The 18,740-nt window shown below is 41.8% G+C and overlaps 1 protein-coding gene across 1 annotated transcript; it reads left to right on the top strand.

Moving 5' to 3' along the window:
* The first annotated feature begins 8,197 nt into the window (after positions 1 to 8,197).
* fzd4 (frizzled class receptor 4) lies at positions 8,198 to 18,353 on the top strand. The gene is made up of 6 exons (XM_023406636.2): positions 8,198 to 8,864; positions 12,140 to 12,277; positions 12,488 to 12,874; positions 13,734 to 13,879; positions 14,575 to 14,822; positions 14,997 to 18,353. Exons 1-6 carry the CDS (start codon positions 8,601 to 8,603, stop codon positions 15,413 to 15,415), a joined length of 1,602 nt encoding a protein of 533 aa, XP_023262404.1. The 5' UTR covers positions 8,198 to 8,600; the 3' UTR covers positions 15,416 to 18,353.
* Positions 18,354 to 18,740: the final 387 nt, after the last annotated feature.

The following is an 18,740-nucleotide window of genomic DNA, read 5'->3' as shown; positions in this document are numbered from 1 at the left end:
TTCCCGGCACTAGTCAGATTTTAGCAATAACACATCTACATTTGCATTTCTGTTTCTCTGAAAACACGTTTAAGGAACAGATTGGGTGTCTGGAAATGTTATTTCAATTCATTTACTTGCCAGACAAACGTATGTAGGAATTCCACTAATCCCTCTAAGGCAGCTCCGCTGCCACTGAATAATTCATTGCAGTAACAAATCTGCCCTGCACCACAGCAAAAAAGGAATGTATTCATATATGAAATACTGTACAGACATACAGTGAATGCATGCACACCCACGAGCAAAGAAGTAAATCAATCTGTTAGCAGGGCCACAGAGATTCATATTATGTGGTTACTTAGTTACAGCACATTAATAAAACTCGTCCCAGTCACCAGTCAGAGGAGAGGAGAAACAGCTGTGTCTGTAGAAGGTCAGGAGGAGGAGGAAAACTACTCCCTAATGCTCCAAGTGGATGAATGTGTGTCTATGTGTGCACACTTTGCTGTAATTAAGCTTTTACATGATACATGTCCCTTCTGATTAACTGTGAATAATGACTACAAAAGGACACAGTCACAGCACACAGAAACACATTTAACAGCCCGAGCAGCTACCTAATTAGTTTGCCCAGCCTACTTAGTTGACCTCTGTGCTGATATGCTCTGCTAAGATATGGCTTTTCATCTGTTAAACCTTGCTGTCGTGACATTTCTATAATCACAGGAAGCTGCCTTCAGCTGGCGGTGCAGATGTTCAGTGGATGGGAGATTATTTTATTTTGCTATTTTTCTTTTGTGAGCCAAATTCTCACCCACGCAGCCACACACAGCAACGGGGACAATTTTTCGAGGCAAGCACATCCGTCCACATCCCAACTGGACCGCTACCACCTGCTCATCAGATTTCTGGGAACAGCTCATCAGCTGCCCTAGGCTGTGAGAGGGGGAGTCTGCTGTTACAGACGAGCAGGGTTACAGGGGTTAACTCGCCAACAAGAGGCCAATTTACAGCCATGGACAGGAACCATCTATCAGCGGTCTGTAGTCTGTCACCAAACAGGCCAGACCGAGCTGCCTTGGGCCAAAGTCACGCTCAAAAAGTGCCTTATAGAATTAAAAATGAATAGAGACACTTCCGGGTGCATGGTAATATCCTGCCACTGATGGTCATTTCATTACGCTTAAGTTATTGAAGACATTTTTATGTGAGATATCATCCAAACAGGCAATGCATGTAGGGAGATTTTTTTTCCCATTAGCCTGTGGGTAAGATTTTCAAAAACTGAATTTCAAGACATCGAGATATTCCTTAAAAAGGGCTTCCATCTGAAAGCACTCATAGATATTCGTTTATGGTGCATAAGTGGTGTATAACCACAAGAAAATGAGCAAATAAAATAAAACAAATAGTCCAGATGATTTTTATTGTCTGGTTATCCAGTATTCAGTGCGTATGAGGAACTACTGTCCACTGTTTGAGGTTGGGTGGGGGAGAAAGTGAGACTACAGCAAAAAAAAAAAAAAATCAGAGCCAGGCCAAGACTTAACAGGGAGACTTTGCTTGGTATTTCTCTGGTATTCCTAGAGAGATGATAAGCCCTCGATGTGAAGTTCCTTGGAATTAAACAACAGGGTCAAATCTAATGTAATTTGATGGTAATGCAATTAAAACTGTGACAGCTACAGTATTTAAAACACATAAAGGAGTCATACAGCTGTATTGCTTGACCTATTACTTCAGTACAATGAACGTGCTCCCCGTACTTTCTTCTGGAAAGGCTCTAAGCTGGCAGCAGAGGTAGTCACAGAGCCAGATTGACCTCTGTGTGCAAGTGAGAGCTGGCATCGCAGGACAGACGCCGATGCCATTTTGTTACACGTCACGCCTCTGATTCCTGAACACCGACATGCTATCTAAAGTCACACACTGGGGCAGATTTATGCCGGCTTTGTTTGGTTCAGTGACAGCCAACATAATGAGGGGTCTTCTTCACGGCAACATAGAGAGATCTCTGTTTAAGAGGCAACTGTGAGAGCATTTTCAATCTCTGAAGAGTATCTCTGCGTCACTGCACATGTTTGTGCATGTGGTTATGATTTTATATTGTTTTGGTAGTTTGACAAGCTCTGAGCCATGACCTACATGTACTATGCTGATTTTGATGAAGGGACTTAATAAGCGTTAATTAATTAAGGAGATTAAGAGTGTTTATGTGGGGTTTTTTGATCAGTTACAGTACTTGATATCTGTAATCTGGGTGAAAACATGGTCTTGTGGCTGACAACTCTGAGTCTGAACAACAAAAACAGAGCCGTCAAAAGAAGCAGTAGAGAAAAACAATCCTACATATCTTTTGTTCTCAAGCATAACTTTATTTATCTATTGTCTTTAATCCTTGCACAAGACAGCTGTATGGTGTTAGTACCTGCAGTGTGAAATGATGACGTCAGCTTTACACAATTCATTCAGCTCTACAGCTGTGTGAATTGTTCGTTTGCTATGTCGCAACTGTTGTTGTTATTGTGTAATTTTATCGGGTGCATGTTGGATGAAATACTGAAGTAAGCATTTCTAAATGCTACTGCTGACATATGCACTGTTACATACAATTAATAATAAGTTCAACTGTGTGAGGAATGTGGATTCAGCATTTTCTCCCACCAGATCCGGAATATTATCTGGATCTGCAAATTGTACAACCTCGCCACAGATATGTCAGATTTTATTTATATCAAGATCCACGCATTATTTTGTATCAGGTGTGAGAATTACTGCACCAAAACACAGAAGTGGACTGCTGTTTAGAATGTGACGTTACAACTATTTGACTGTACCATTCAAACATGGCCACAAAGGGATCTCTGGTCTAAATGCTTGCTTGAAATTTGGGCTGACAAAAACATATCAAACAAAATCACAACTGGACACTACACACAAACACACCACGATTTATGAAATAATTTGAGAGTATTTACATGTGAGTCAGTACAACAGAACACAAGCACAACACCGCTTTTCTACCCTGGAGCAACAACATAAAAAAAATGTTGCGTTCTTCTTCCTTCAATCATTCATTCATTCATTCATTCATCTTCTCCTTCTTCTTTGTGTTTATCGGCAGATCAAAAACCAACTAAGTGCAAGTCCCTACATACTCTGAGTACTGCACTCTACCTGTACTCAGGTAGACTAAGCGGGGGAGTGGAGGGGGGGGTCGTTCACACTTTGGCATGGAACAAAGCACTCGTACCTAATATGAAAACAGCCTTAAAAGAAAGAGTGTCCTCTTGTTTGTGCATGTGTATGGTACTCCACAGCAGGGTAATGTGAGCTTGATGTCCCAGAGGGGATAGATCACCTGTAGAAACCCCCCACTCTCTTCTATCAAGCTCCCCCAAGCCCATAATGACATAAGCACTTACTCCCACGCATGCCCCCTCACACCACCCCACCCCCATCTCCCCATCCCCACCCGCCTACCTGAAAACACCTGCATTCACATACACAGAGGTTTAAAAAGACCAAATTCATGGGAGGAAAGCCACACACCTTCAGACTCGCTCTCCTGCATGCAGAACATTTACAGTTATGCACACTCACACCATTCCAAGGAGTTGGCGGGCCTATTAATACTGCACTTCAAGGACTGGGGATTGGGCATCGAGCCATAAGATGCTATCTGGTGACTGATACACACTTGTGTCTCTCTTTCTGTCCTCAGGGTACTGCCTTTCACTCAGCCTGCCAAGCTGAAAGGTTAGAATGGTTACATTCCCACAGCAAGACCGAGTGGGCCTTAACAAGGCTGTGGCCAAACTAACATATATACTGTATGTATTCATTTAAGAAGGAGAAGGGGCGGTGTACTCCACATGCAAGAGAACGGCACACTTCAAATAGAGTTACACTTTGCCTCGGTCTCTTAAAAACCTTGTACTTTGACACTGAATTTATTTAGTGGTGTCTGAAAATGTTTCATAGGAGATGTGGAGTGAAAGAACGGCTGATATCTAAGATAGATAAGGGTTTTCATGCAGAAAAAGCAACTTCCCTTCTTTCTTTTACATTTTATGAAATGAATGAATCACACAAGATGAATGTTTAAAATTGAATAGACGGTACTGCCAAAAATAGAGGAAGTTAGTAACAAAATCTAAATGAATTTTGAGCAGCTGGTATTAAATCATTAAGGACAGATGCAGTGCCCTGCCTATACTTGTGCTGTTGCTGATTTTAGCTCCACTGAACTTTACAGCTGTCCGCTCAAGCGAAGCTACATTATTAATAATCATAAATCAATTCCTCCACATCGGTGTGTCACTTTTAAAGCAGCAGGTTCACCAACAAACAGAGACTGTATGTTTTTGAGCAAAGACGGTAGCAGACATAGGCTCTGAGTCTGTGATTGATGTATTTCCAACAAGGTCTTATTCCAGGATCATCTGATAACATTTCAATCCCGAAATTTAGGTCTCTGTCAAGACATAAATATTTCCTTAACTTGCCTCTTCTCCCCAAATCCTGCCTCTCCAACTGAGGACTGAAGTTAAATTAAACAAAAAAAGTGGTGTCTACTTACTATATATTTGTTCAGCACAGCCTGTCTCATGTGGTACCTAAAGTTCTGCACATGTATTTTCTTTCTTTTTTTTTTGTTATTGTGGAAGTAACAAAGGTGGCAGTGATACAGAGTAGGGATTAGTGAAGTTAAGACTCTGGGGAGGTTTGATCCCAGGCCAGCCGGGGCACATGTCCTTCCAAAGGCAGGGCTCTTAAGCATTAAACCATCAAAATGTTAGCAAGGGTGGGTAATTTGGGAAAGAAAACCACACCATTGAGTCCTTTCTGTTGGCATCAACACGCAAAAAGAATCACATGAATGTTGTGTTGGAGGAAACTGTGTGGCATAGATAATTAGAAAGCCCTGACTATTTTTGCTTGGCCTACAGCAGTGGAAATCAGCACTGCTGGACTGCAAAACAAACTCTCACACAGACTTCGTGCTGCATGTAAAGTTTTAATTTGTAGTTTTAATAGTCTGATCCGATCTTCTGTTGTAAAAGTTGTTTTCAGTATGAAATATAGAAGAGAAAATAATATTATGTGTTTTATGTTCCAACAAAGATGAACTCAAAAAAAAAAAATGTAGACCTGATAGGGAATGTTTTGAGATACCATGCACATGAACCTGTTATCACTGTAGTTGGTCCGACTGTCACCATCAGTGACATGCACGGCTGAAATTCCTAAACCCTCCTCAACCTCCAACCTCCCACCCCCCGCTATCCACATCATGTTGCTGATACATTTTGATTAGATATTTACTTTGCCCGTGGCCCACCTCTGCAGACTGTTTTCCATACAGTCACCATCAATTAACTAGTCACCATAAATGTTTATATTATGCTTGCACTAACCCGAGTATTGGCAGTCTGACTTCCTCCTGCTGCTGATTGCTGGTTTGGTCAGGAAACGGTTAGTGCACTGAAGTAGGAGAGCCAGAGAATACACTCCTTGTGGATTCATGAAAACCAGAGTACTAAAATAATTTGTCTTGAATAGTCAGAGATGCATGTAACATTCAAGTCTCATGCTCTACACCAGGTTTAATCATATTTTATCTCATGTAAACTTCCATGACCTTAAAATGAGGCTATAAACAGATTTAATACCTGCTCGTTCCATCTTCTTTGCTTACTGGCCAAATGTCAATTCAGTCAATTTTAATGGGGATGTTTGGTTATTAACTCAGTGGTTTTATGGCTTACAGAGTAACTGTGGTCATTATCCACTCAGTGTGATGGTCATTAGTTTGTCAGTCCCAACATGTTGTCCGCTCACCCCTGCTATTCACACTCTACTGTGAAAGACAACAGAGGGGACAGAGTGTGCTGGTGACTTAGGCTGACAATGTGCTACTGTCAGTCCTGACCTCACACTCCCTTCCCCTCTGCTTTCCTCACTCTTCTTCTAGTTATCTGTCGTTAAAATGAATTGATTTAAATAACTGATGTGATTACGCTGTGATGCCGAAAAAAGTATCATAACTAATTTAATCCTCTTGCTTTCTGCTCAAATGTACGTAAGTCTTTAAATTAACCTTCAGATTGGTTCTAAGATGTCTCCATTTCATGTTCCCATCCGTTCCCCTCTTTCTTTTGCATGCATGTGTGCACACACACACACACACACACACACACACACACACACACACACACACACACACCACACCCCTGATAACCATCAGCTCCAGGGCACACTCTATTGTTTCAGCTCAGTGCTAATTACCTCAGGTCTTAACCCCAGGTTCAGCCAAAGAGCAGCAGAGGGGGATGGTGTGTATGCGAATGTGTGTGTGTGTGTGTGTGAGTGTGTGTGAGTGAGCAGAGAGATGTGAGTGTGTGTGAGTGAGCAGAGAGATGAGAGTGTGTGTGAGTGAGCAGAGAGATGAGAGTGTGTGTTGGGGGGCAGGGGGTTGACTGGGTTGAGAGGTCATTGCTGCTGCCAATCAATTGTCACACTGGATTCGCCTAAACATCACAGTCTATAATCCAGGAGGGAAAACATGGCAGCACAATGAGATCAGCCAACCAGACTCCTGTTACTTTCAAGAGTGAGGAGTTTATGTGACTTTCCTATCCACAGCTATACCGTAAAACCTGATAGAAACACACCAGATTGAAAAAAAAGAAAAAATTACAGAAGTTAGTCAGTTCATTTTCTATTCTTTCAACATTCCTAGCCATTTTCTGCATTTTAATTTCAATTATTATAAGGCTAATATAATAATAATAATAAGAAGAAGAATAATAAGAATAATAAGAATAAGTCTGGCATTTTGAATAGGAATGTTCTTCTTTCTGTGTTGGTCTCTAATGTTTCTTTATATTAGGTTTGAGATAAAATAAGGGCACACATTTTAGGGACCAGTTGCATTTCCTCACTTTGTGTGTGGGAGAAAGAGTGTGTGTGTGTGTGTGTGTGTGTGTGTGTGTGTGTTTCTAGGTCATGTGTGGAATGTCAATACCAGGTCTGTTATCTCACCCAGATTCAGCTGTGTCAAAGGGTTAACACGCAAAACTCAAATAAATAATGCTTGCTTGTGGACATAAGACAGCAAATGGTTTAATTTCAGAATTCTCACACAAAGGATGTTTATAGATCAAACTACAAACATTTATTTATATATATATATATTCTTGCTACATATGTCCGTTGGTTTGAGGCCTCGTCTCATTTAAATCTTGTTAAATATTAAAACTCTGGCCACAGTAACATCACGTATTTGTAGAATTTGAAAAGGTCCATGGAGCTCTTAAGTTGAGCTTCATTACACCTGGCAGATGCTTCAACAGTCTCAGAATTGTACAAATCACTTGGAAGAAAACACAAATCAAGTGTTCCTTGAGCTTTCCTCCTCCCAAATATTTGCAACAAATCCAAGCACTTTCTCACCCAAGTCCACTTTTGCAACACAGAAAAGCCAAAACAACACTCTTCACTGCTAGTTTCATGCTGTAAAAGAGAAACCTTCTCGCAGGGTGCCACGAGCAAACAAAACCTGTCCAGTATGTGCATTCATTGCAATGCAAAACAGATTTCCAATGCTTCAGCATCTCTTAAGGCCCTACTTTCAATTAGAATGTCATGAGCACTTAGAGCTGACGGGCCTTTAGAGAAGGGGAGTGGAACCTGTGGTGAAGTTCCAGACAGCCTTAAAAGACCATTAGGGACTTTAAATTTAAAATAAACACACACAGACACACTGAAAAATCCACTTTTTCAGAAGCCTATTTTCTAAAAATACAGCCAATAAAAATATATGTAAACCACATCAGCCGGTATAAATACAGGTTCTGGATATTGTCAGAATTAGTTGGGGAATGCTCACTGATTTTCTTTGCAGGAAGAGAGGAGAGGAGAGGAGAGGAGAGGAGAGGGAACGCACTGAGAAAAATTAGGAAAGAAAAAGCAAAGGATGCAAGAGGTATAGAGACAGGAGATGGAAAATAAAAGCTGTAGCAAAGGAGAGGGGAGGAGGGGGGGAGCGGGCAGGGGATGAGGTTCGCTCTTCTATTTTTCCCTTGGATCCCGCCCTCCTGGTCAGGGGTTGGTCAGGGAAACCCAACTCCCGCGCATGGATTGGTCGGCTCTCCTCTGGACGGGCAAAATAGTCTCCTCACAGACACAATAAAGTTTAGTGCTGGACGCTTGCAGGCAGTACAGGCGCAAAACCAGACCGCGGTGTCTCGTCGCTGCGCTGCGCTCCTCCACACGGAGCTACTAACGGGAAACAACGCATGGAGGACTGGGGGATTTATTCAAATATACTTTTTAATTGCAGATGCACGTGCTATTTTAATTAAAAACACGCGCTTTTGTTTACGCGTAGATCCCGCAACGATTCACTATTCCTTTCTGGATATTTTAATCTATTGAATGGCTCTGAGTGGGATACTGTAGCCTCCAGAACGCACGGACTACACGCGCCCCCCTCCTGTTGGACTATAAACACGCGCCGGCGTTTCCAGGGCGACCCGACCTAACTTTGTGTTTGAGGAAATATTAACTGTGCCAGCATTCACAGAGGGCAACCGCTCAGTGTCGCGGTGACCATGCCCGGGATGATGGTGTCGCTCACCGGCGCAGCCTTCCTCCTCTTGTCCGGGCTGGTCGGTCCGCTCTGCCTGGTGCGGGCTTTCGGCGATGAGGCTGAGGAGATGACCTGCGACCCGATCAGGATCAGCATGTGCCAGGGTCTCGGATACAACGTCACCAAGATGCCCAATCTGGTCGGCAACGTGCTGCAGTCGGACGCCGAGCTGCAACTGACCACGTTCACACCGCTCATACAGTACGGCTGCTCCAGTCAGCTCAAGGTACTGGACTGATGTGATACACAGTTAATGCATACTGATATTATAATAGAACAGAGTAAAATAGAATAGACAGTGTGTCATTAAAGGCAAACACTAATGCTTTTACACACATGCACAAATTTAGGAACAGTGATCCTGTTCTCAGAAAGGCATGGACAAGTCTAGATAGTCTGCTATATTTGTGTGTGTGTGTGTGTGTGTGTGTGTGTGTAACAGAGTGTGGTCTCAGAGCACATGACAGGGAGCTACTAGCAATAGTTGACTATTCAGTGTGCAGTTCAGACTGATGGAGCCAGTGATAATGACCAGCACAATATAGGTTGATTGATTCCCATTCCCAGAGTTATATATAGAGACATAGAATAAATGGAGGGGTCCCTGCCTTCCTTCCTTCCTGCACTGCCAGGCTGTCATGCTAATTTCAATGAAAATGCCCCCTCTGTCTGTTGACATTCTGAGTTCATGCCCCACACAGCAACAGCTGAGTCTTCAGGGCTATATACTGTAGTCTTCTTCTTAACAATGGTGCCCTCAGTGTCCTAAGACAAATGCTGCTTGTTTGCCTCATGCACCATGTAAGAAAAAATTAGATTGGGCTCATTACTTGTCTCTGAGATTTTACTTTAAACTATAATTGGAATGACCAGTGGCACAATGGAGAACACATTTTTGGAAATATCAGTGGCAGTGTTAATGAATGGACTTTCTCAAATTGTGTGTAGTGTTAAAAGTTTTTGTTAAGAGATGCCCTTTCACACACATATCATGTCATGAAATCATACCTAGAAATTCTGCATACATGGACATGAAAACAAAAACTTTCCCAGAAGCTATTATTTTAAGGAAATTGTATTTGGAAACCCACTGTCCTGTCTATACTGGTATGCGGTATGTTATTATAATGTTACAGTGAATTGCTGGTGTGTGCAGGTGCTTGGAAACGGGTAAAATTTAGTTTGACATGCTAAATTGATACACTGCTTGAGGGACGTTTGTGTGCATGTGTGAGACAGGCAGACAGAAGAAGGAGCAACTGCTGCATAAAACCAAACTGTCCAGCTGAAAACTGTCTCATAAGATTAGCTGACCCCCACCCCCCATTCTCTGTCTTTCTCTCTCTGTCTTTCTCTCTCTGTCACTCTCTCTCTCTCACACACACACACACATATACGCACGCACGCACGCACGCTAAAGAGGGAGGAAAGGGGAAAGAGAAACCGTATCCCCTAACATTTGCTCTAATGGGAGGCTTCCTGACTGGTAACTGGAGCAGCTTTTAGCAGTGAAGTGACAGCGCTCGGGTTACCAACGGTCGGGGAAAACACCCAGAACATGTTACATTACTGTCACAGACAGAGTAGGCATAACTCACTATGAGAAATTTCAAAAATTGTACGGCATGTAATTTAATATCTTTATGAGCAGACACATAGAAGCTACACACACTCATTTACAGGGCAACTTTGTAGATTTGGAAACTTTGTTCATTTTCATTGAATCAAATCACAAATTACTCAGGACAACTGTAATAACTGTGGTTCAGTTTGGGAACAAAGATTCTCTATTTGTGGTGAGAAACTAAATACTGACCCCAGATCAGACAGTGCGCTCCATTCGCAGAGATAAAGCTGTGCTACAGCCCAGATACTGTTCAGAGAGAAGCAGAACAAACTGAGATTGGAGGAAGTTCCCTTTGACTTAGATAACAGATTTTGACATTTCATAGCTCACAGTGTGTTTTTGCTAATTTGGAAACATTATTCGCCAGAAGGTGTGTAGCAGAACAGTAGCTGACTGATGATGTCTGGAACTTTTATACAATTTATTTATCATGGTTGCAATTTTAAAAGCCTGTGGTGCACAGATGCACAGTTTTACGTTTCCTTTGCAAATAAATTCTCACAGAAAGTCAGTTGTATGTTTTATGTTTCTGTGTGTATTTATTTCCCAACCTTGACACCCTTCTTGGATTTCATGGTTTCATTTGGTCCCCGTTCAAGGGCTGATTTTATAATGGGATTTCTCTATCACTAGATCAAGGCTGCAAGACCGCCCCAAACATTTTGTTCTTATTATGGCCCAATAAATATTTTGGTATTTTTGAAATGGAAAACTGCAGCAAACCTTTCACTGTAACATGTTTTTGTATTTAAAGTCAGAAATCAGCAAATCCAAGCTCTTGGAATGTAGGTTTATTTCTTTTACCTGAACGTAGCTGAGTGAAATGTAATTTCTGCTTCTGTGTATTTTCATATCATGAGCCTGGAACAATTTTAGTCCCTGGCTTCAAACAGATTTCACTGTAAAGGCATGAAATCAGTGAAAATTGCAACCTTTTGTAGCCCCACAATACCTCTTCCCACAAATCTCAACCACCTCAAATAGTCAAATGCGACTTCAGACATTTCACTATCTTTATAACCCTGACTTAGATATCTATTTCAAAACCACTGCCATGAGACAGAGAAAACTGAGCCTTGGATTAGGGAGGATTATGCAGCATTACATGGCACATGCCCTCAGTGTTGTTAAGTCCACAGATTGTTTTTAAAGACGCAGAGTTGTATGTGTAACCTTGGAGCAGGTTAGTGTTGGCCGTGGTGTCTTGACTCAAGTTCTGGAGTTTTTATTAGAAGTGAAAATAGAGACCCACAACTAGAGGTGATGCAACATAATGAAAGTAAAAGGCAGGGAAAAGCAGCAGGATAGTGAGTGGTATATGCAAGTAGATGGAGGATCCACTTGTGGGAGTACATGGTGTAGCCATCTACCAGCTGTAATCCTGTTGTAATATATAGAAAGATGGGCCCATGGGGCACTCGCAGCGCTGTTTCTACGTCTTTAACAAGCGCTACACCACAGACATGATTTACCTTCTGCTTCACAGTGTGATTTAACTTGACTGGAACAAAGTCTACAAAGCAGTGTACTGAAATCTGACATAATACTGGATGAGTATTACTGTCATTTTTCACTCTTCTTACATCATTCCTCACAATGTTTGCTCCTTTCTTTTCTCTCATAGCTCTTTATTTGAATATATACACGCACAACACATTACTCTCGTTGTAATTCAATACATTTGCCACGTTACCAGTCTCAGCTCATTTAACGACTTGTGTGCGATTGCTCCTCCTTTCAAAACTTGCTCTGTAGTTACTCTGTACTGCATGTTATGAAATCTCAAAGCCGAACACACGCTTTGCTGTTTTTTTAAAAACATACTCAGATCAAAATCTTCAACTTGTAACCTTTCATCTCCCATTTTTCTCCAGTTCTTCCTGTGCTCAGTGTACGTGCCAATGTGCACGGACAAGGTGCCCATCCCCATTGGCCCATGTGGTAGCATGTGTCTGTCTGTCAAGAGAAAATGCCTCCCAGTGCTCCATGAGTTTGGCTTCATATGGCCTGAGGTGAGTCACATCACCACAGGAACATCCGGTGTGTATTAGGAAATATAACTTTAAGGTGTGGTTGAGTGATGTGGAAATAAAAAAAAAACCAAAATGCTTTCTTTTAGGACAATAAAAATGATGTAGATTAGCTCTAAGTGTTTTTAACAGTATGTATTCACAGCTTAAAAAAGCCACCAAAAATTATATTTCCTATCATATCTTCTCTAGGTGCTCAACTGCAGCCTCTTTCCGCCTCAAAATGACCACAACCACATGTGTATGGAGGGTCCAGGCGATGAGGACCCACCCTACCAGCCAGTCCGCCATCCTCCCCACCAGGAGGAGTGTCAGGCCCTGGGATCTGCACCTGACCAGTATACCTGGCTGAAACAGACTGAAAGCTGTACTCTGCAGTGTGGCTACGACAGCGGGCTCTACCGACGAGGGGCCAAAGTCTTCACAGACGCATGGATGGCGGTGTGGGCCGTGCTATGCTTCCTGTCGACCACTCTGACGGTCTTGACCTTTCTATTGGATTCACAGCGTTTTTCCTACCCTGAGCGGCCCATCATCTTCCTGTCTATGTGCTGTAATCTGTACAGTGTGGCATACCTGGTAAGTGGGAAATTCAGAAGTCTACTGTCCTGCACTGACTGACTGAAATAAAAACAATGGATAAAACTTACTGATACTAATACAAGAGCCAAAAAAAAAAAAAAATCAATACATGCTGAGACACCAAAAGATAAGATAACATGTGCGCAAGAACAAAACGCTGCCAGAAAATGTGACAAAACTCCATAAAATGATAAACGATTAACGATAAACAAATAAACGATTTCAGTTGGAATGGTTGTTTTAGCATTTAATTTTCACTGAAAACAAAAAGTGATGTGATTCTTGTTGAGTTTTGTACCAATCAATCATGATCCTTATGTCTGGAGAATAGGATTTGTAGGCCGGGGCGTCTCTGTAGCACCACAACGCTTATTGTGCTAACAGTGCACAACAATATTGTGACACATTTTACCTTTATCAAAAAAATTGCAGCTCCTGGTCCAGATCCTGATTTGGATATTGCACTTGGCCATATTGCGATTTTGATTATATTTTGATTAATTGTGCAGACCTACTGATTATTAGATATTGGTGGAATCATATTAAATAAAAATCCCACCGTGTACGTTGTACATAGCCTTGTCTGTCTTAAACTGCCATTCCTTTCCTTGCATGTGTTTTTCATTTACTAGGGATTTTCAAATGAAAATGAGGCAACTAGGTGAAGTCTGCCTCGTTTACAGTTTCCTCTGTTAATCAATGAGATTTTTCTCCTTCCAATAAACAAATAAAAAAATGTATGCCAAAAACAATGATCCGAAGTAAATACAGATAGTGAAAATATTGTTTCAGCTTTTTCTGTGATGAATAAAACTTTACAACTATTTTCCCTTTTTGTTCTTGTTTCATTTTCCAGGTAAGGTTGACTCTGGGGAGGGAGCGTGTTTCCTGTGACCTGGATGCCACAGCTGTTCCAATTCTAGTGCAGGAAGGGTTAAAGAGCACTGGCTGTGCCATAGTCTTCCTCCTCCTCTATTTCTTTGGCATGGCCTCCTCACTATGGTCAGTACAAACGCACACATACATGCACTTTATCATTTGTCATATCAATCCTTCATCTCTTTTTCCCAGTTTGACCATTGTCATCAGATGTTGTGCATGGACTTTGGTGGAACAATTGGAACACAAGACTTGTATCCTGTTTTCTTTCAAGTCTAACCATCCTGTCTCATAACCTCTGTACTAGATGGATTCATTTCCACATACAAAGGCAGCCTTGGTAAAAGATGACACTTTTTGCATCGTGCATCGTTCTGCACCACAGTTGCAGTGGAAACACAATGCTGTAACAGCATTTTCTCTTCCTTTTCACTTTGCCCCCATTTTCCTGTTTGTCCTCTCTCCTCTCTCGTGGAAATGCAACAAGTTAAAAAGCTCAAGGACTTCACTCTCTCCTAAAATATGACCACAGCCCTCTTTTGTGTAACTCGTGACTAACTGGTGTCAGGATGTGCTTCTTACAACAGAGAACTGCACATGTCCACCTGGTTGGCTGTGAAAAACAATATAACAAACAAAGTTTTGAGATGCTCTAGCAGTAAACAGTAGCACAAGGTTTGCCTCAGCATCTTGTTTCAATGAAACATTTGATTGTTATTTGCTGCCAAAGTGAGAAAGATAATCTGATAATTGCACACATGAGCATGGTTTGCCCCTTCTCTCATTCTTCTTGCACTCTCTGTTTGTCTCTGTTCTAGGTGGGTGATCCTGACGCTCACCTGGTTCTTGGCTGCTGGACTGAAGTGGGGCCATGAGGCTATTGAGATGCACAGCTCCTACTTCCACATAGCAGCCTGGGCCATCCCAGCGGTTAAAACCATAGTCATCCTCATAATGAGACTGGTGGATGCAGATGACCTGACTGGACTCTGCTATGTTGGCAACCAGCAGCAGGAAGCACTCACAGGCTTTGTGGTGGCTCCACTGGCTTCATACCTTCTCATAGGTAATTACACAAACATAGTACAATTAGTTTTTATTCCTTGTGTTAAAAAATAGTGTGCTCATACCTATATTTTGCAAACTCTCACATGTAATTTCTCAGTTCCTATTGCTTTATCATTGTAATTGTGTTTTCTCTATCCGATGTCCTTATCTTGTTTTCCTGTCTGCACCCCAGGCACCCTGTTCATCTGCGCCGGCCTGGTGGCTCTTTTCAAGATCCGTTCCAACCTGCAGAAGGACGGTGCCAAAACAGACAAGCTGGAGCGTTTAATGGTGAAGATTGGAGTGTTTTCTGTTCTCTACACTGTCCCAGCGTCCACGGTCATTGGCTGTTACCTCTACCAGCTGTCTCACTGGGGGGAGTTTAAGGCCAGCACCAGGGACTCGTATGTGGCATCAGAGATGCTTCGAATCTTCATGTCACTGCTTGTAGGGATCACATCAGGCATGTGGATCTGGTCGGCGAAAACCCTCCATACCTGGCAACGCTGCTCTGCCCGCCTGCTCAGAGACAGCAGGGCGAGCCGAGGGGGCAAGAGGGCACCAGGGGAGGGCTGGATCAAACCGGGGAAGGGCAATGAGACAGTTGTGTGAGGAGGAATAAAAAGGGAGCAGACAGGAATGGACTTCTACCTGCTTCTCTCACACTTAACAGAAACTCACTCTGCCTAACGACGGATGGCGAGGAAAGAGAATCAAGAGGTGAGAGGGGGATGAATAATGTGACACAGAAGCGGAGCAGGAGGTTCTCAAAGAAGCCACAGGATGTAATGGCATCAAGAGAAGATTGCCGAGAGTCCATGAGCATGCGTCACCCCTCTAACTGACTCTGAGCCTCTAAAAAGGAGTTAAGAAGGAGACAAGAGGAGGACTGAGTCATAAAGAAGTAGCAACACTAGCATCTCTACCTCTTTTAGACTACCTTTGCCCAGAGATAGAGAAAACAAAAAAAAAAAAAATGAAGGAGAAAGAGAGACGGAAAAGGCAGAACAGAAGCATCGATATGCAGACCAGACACACCGATAAGCTGTGTAGCACCATGTCTACCTCTCTGTCTCTCCTTTCTCCAGAGCCCTCAGCAGATGAGACTGAATCTGCTGGATACAGTGAACCCTTATGCCGTTGTGTGTTTTTAGGGTCTTTTTGAAGTTTTTAATTTTACACTGGAGGGTCCTGGTGCAGATATTATACAGATGTAGGCTGAAGTTTCCCAAAAGCATCTGACACCTTGAGAGCCCCTTTCACATGCTAAAATGAAAGGACAATGAAATACCAGACCAAAAGTAATGAAATGAATGAAATGCAGTGAGTTTACATTTGAACATTATTCTGCATTTTTTGTAAATTATAGTTTTTTGTACAATTAAAAAAGGTATTATTGCTTTTTGGGAAACCAGCACTAAGCTGTAATGATGCACTATAGTTATATACAATATGTGAAGTGTCTGTACTTGTCACAAGTGGCAGTGGTGGGACTCATAACAGATCATTACAAAGTATATTAATATGCACAGAGCCATTAACAGGGAGGGTCTGGTCAGTTTTCATTATTTACACAGAAATGATGACCAATGTGGTTTATTGTTCAAATGTGTAAAAAACAATTCACGATCCCTTTTCTTACAAATATTATGAAGGGCAACGGCAGATAGAGAATTTTTTTATTTTTTTTATTTTTATCTGTCTTGTACATTAAGGTAAAGTCTGTGGTAGATATGAAGTCATACCGCCATGAATCATGGGAGTAGCCCAGCTGTGCCTTTTATTGACCCATAAATGTGGAAGCTGTAAGGCGCCTGGGAAATGTAGGCCTGTGTGTTTTACCTCAGCAGTCTATGAGAAGCTCAGCTAACGTCCAGTGATGTGTGCAGTCTTCCTGGAAACCGTGCACTGTATACGTTACCATGAAATCCAGGAAATTAAATTATTCCCTCTGCCCTCTTTTCCAAACATCAGACCTGAGGCAGGTTAAAGAATTAGATGTTATTAGACAATCATTTGCCAAAAGACACATTATGCAGTAACACAGAGCTGTCACAGACACAAGCATGTGCAGGTACACACACACGTACACACACACACACACACACACACACACACACACACACACACACACACACACACACACACACACACACTCAATCTCATCCATCAGCTAATCTATCACCGATTTAAGATCACTATGAAAAGAAGAAACAGCAATAATAACAGAGTGTAGCTGTCAAAACTTTGGCTGTCTGCTTTCCTTCTCAGTCTGTGTCCATGTATTGCCTATTTTTCAATCACATAAGCACAATGTAATTGGCACTATTAATAGGCGTGTCTGTTCTGCCTGCACATCTGTATGTCTGAGAGTCTGTTGCTCTCGTTGGCCCACTACCTGCCGGTTCCTCTTTAACCTCGTCTACATGGCTCATTTCCCAGACAATCAAGTCATCCCTGGAAAAGATTATTGTGCATTACATTTCAGAATTTCATGGATGATAGAGATGAGATTTTGATTAATTGTCTCTAGCGGCACATTTTGTTGATAATAGGCCTTTTCCACCAGGTTAATCTTGCAGTTTCTCAATAACTGAGTTTTAATTACAATAAGTTGACTCCTTATGTCTTACCGCTGCATTCACCAAATTCACCAACTGCTCCTGTGTACCGTATATTTGCCTGACAATCTATCAAGCAAAGCTCTTGTATTTCAGTGAGTCTTTGAATGTATAATACGTGGGCTGTGTGTCACATTACGCCTTGTACAGCTGACGAAGAAAATGTGGTTCTGGGTAATTTTAATGTATAAGGGCTTGAATAATTTGGAGCTTTGCCCTCCTGTGTCTCATACGAAACCAGTTAGTGCCTCACACAGCCTGTCGAAGGTATTTTTTAGCAAAATATTTAGAATGGGACAGAAAATTATTTTTTCCCACATGTTAAATGTAACATCACCCTTATTGCATTCAAAGATACTTTTTGGTGGTTCTGGTGAAACCGAGAACCCTGAAAAACCAGTGTTTCTCAAACCAGCATACCTTGGCACGCTCATGAAATTTCCAAAGTCAAACAAACATTACATTGAGTTAAAGTGAATTAAATTAACCTCTGACCACCTCCCCTCTGAGCTAATGCAGTTTCTCCCTTAAACTGTCTTAATGTTTTGGCAGTCTGCTCTCATATGATCACACTGAGGTTCAGGTGACATTTCCAAACAATCACTGAATAGTTGTGCCTTGAAACACTGTGTATGTGCCACAGCCTGATGAAGATCGAGAACCACTGGTAATAGAGATTTGTAAATGCTTTTTGAGAAGCCCAGAATCAGTGTTGGCGTCAGTTCACCGACACTGATCGTAGCCTTTAAGGTCTAGACTGTTCGTTTGTGTAGAAAAACTCAGTGTCTTGATGAAGTCATCAATGTATTATAAAGAAATTGCTAATTTATCCTTGTAAAAAAGTGACAAAAAATTGTAAAACTTGTTTGTTATTTAAAAAACACTTTTGTATCAGAAGAAGATGAATAAAAACTTTTTGGTTTCCAATATGTTAACACAATTTCTCTGTTTTCTTTTGTGTGTGTGTTTTCTTTTGTGTGTGTGTGTGTGTGTGTGTGTGTGGGAGGGAAAGCATTATATACTAGAGATGAACAACTAATCATGCAGTATCGTCTCATGTATACACATTTTGTGGGGCAGTTAAGCGTATGAGTGAGTGAGTGCTTTCTGTAATGGCTCCATGCAGTATCTTGCATCTAAAACTTCTCTTAACATCCTGAGTTTATGTTCACTTAATGGGTTGAACAATGCTGCCACCTCTTGTCTGATGAGACAAATTATGTTTTGATGCTTTGTCAGGAGCTGATGCTTTTAAACAACTGTTTGCAGCCTCATTACCCTGTTGACTCTACCTATCTATACAGCAGTGACTCAGT

Source organism: Seriola lalandi, unplaced genomic scaffold (genome assembly GCF_002814215.2).
Source record: "Seriola lalandi dorsalis isolate HSWRI2012SDOR001 ecotype SW California unplaced genomic scaffold, Sedor1 jcf7180002054313, whole genome shotgun sequence".
In the NCBI taxonomy this organism is placed as follows: Eukaryota; Metazoa; Chordata; class Actinopteri; order Carangiformes; family Carangidae; genus Seriola; species Seriola lalandi.
Note: the sequence above shows the minus strand (reverse complement) of the source record. Positions and strands in the feature narration are given on the sequence as shown.

What these genes read in the sequence shown, in the direction of transcription:
- fzd4 (XM_023406636.2), top strand. Translation starts at nt 8,601, where the DNA reads ATGCCCGGGATGATGGTGTCGCTCACCGGCGCAGCCTTCCTCCTCTTG. An exon ending in GGCATGGCCTCCTCACTATG is followed by an intron (nt 13,880 to 14,574) that starts GTCAGTACAAAC and finishes TCTCTGTTCTAG; the next exon opens with GTGGGTGATCCTGACGCTCA. An exon ending in GGCTTCATACCTTCTCATAG is followed by an intron (nt 14,823 to 14,996) that starts GTAATTACACAA and finishes TCTGCACCCCAG; the next exon opens with GCACCCTGTTCATCTGCGCC.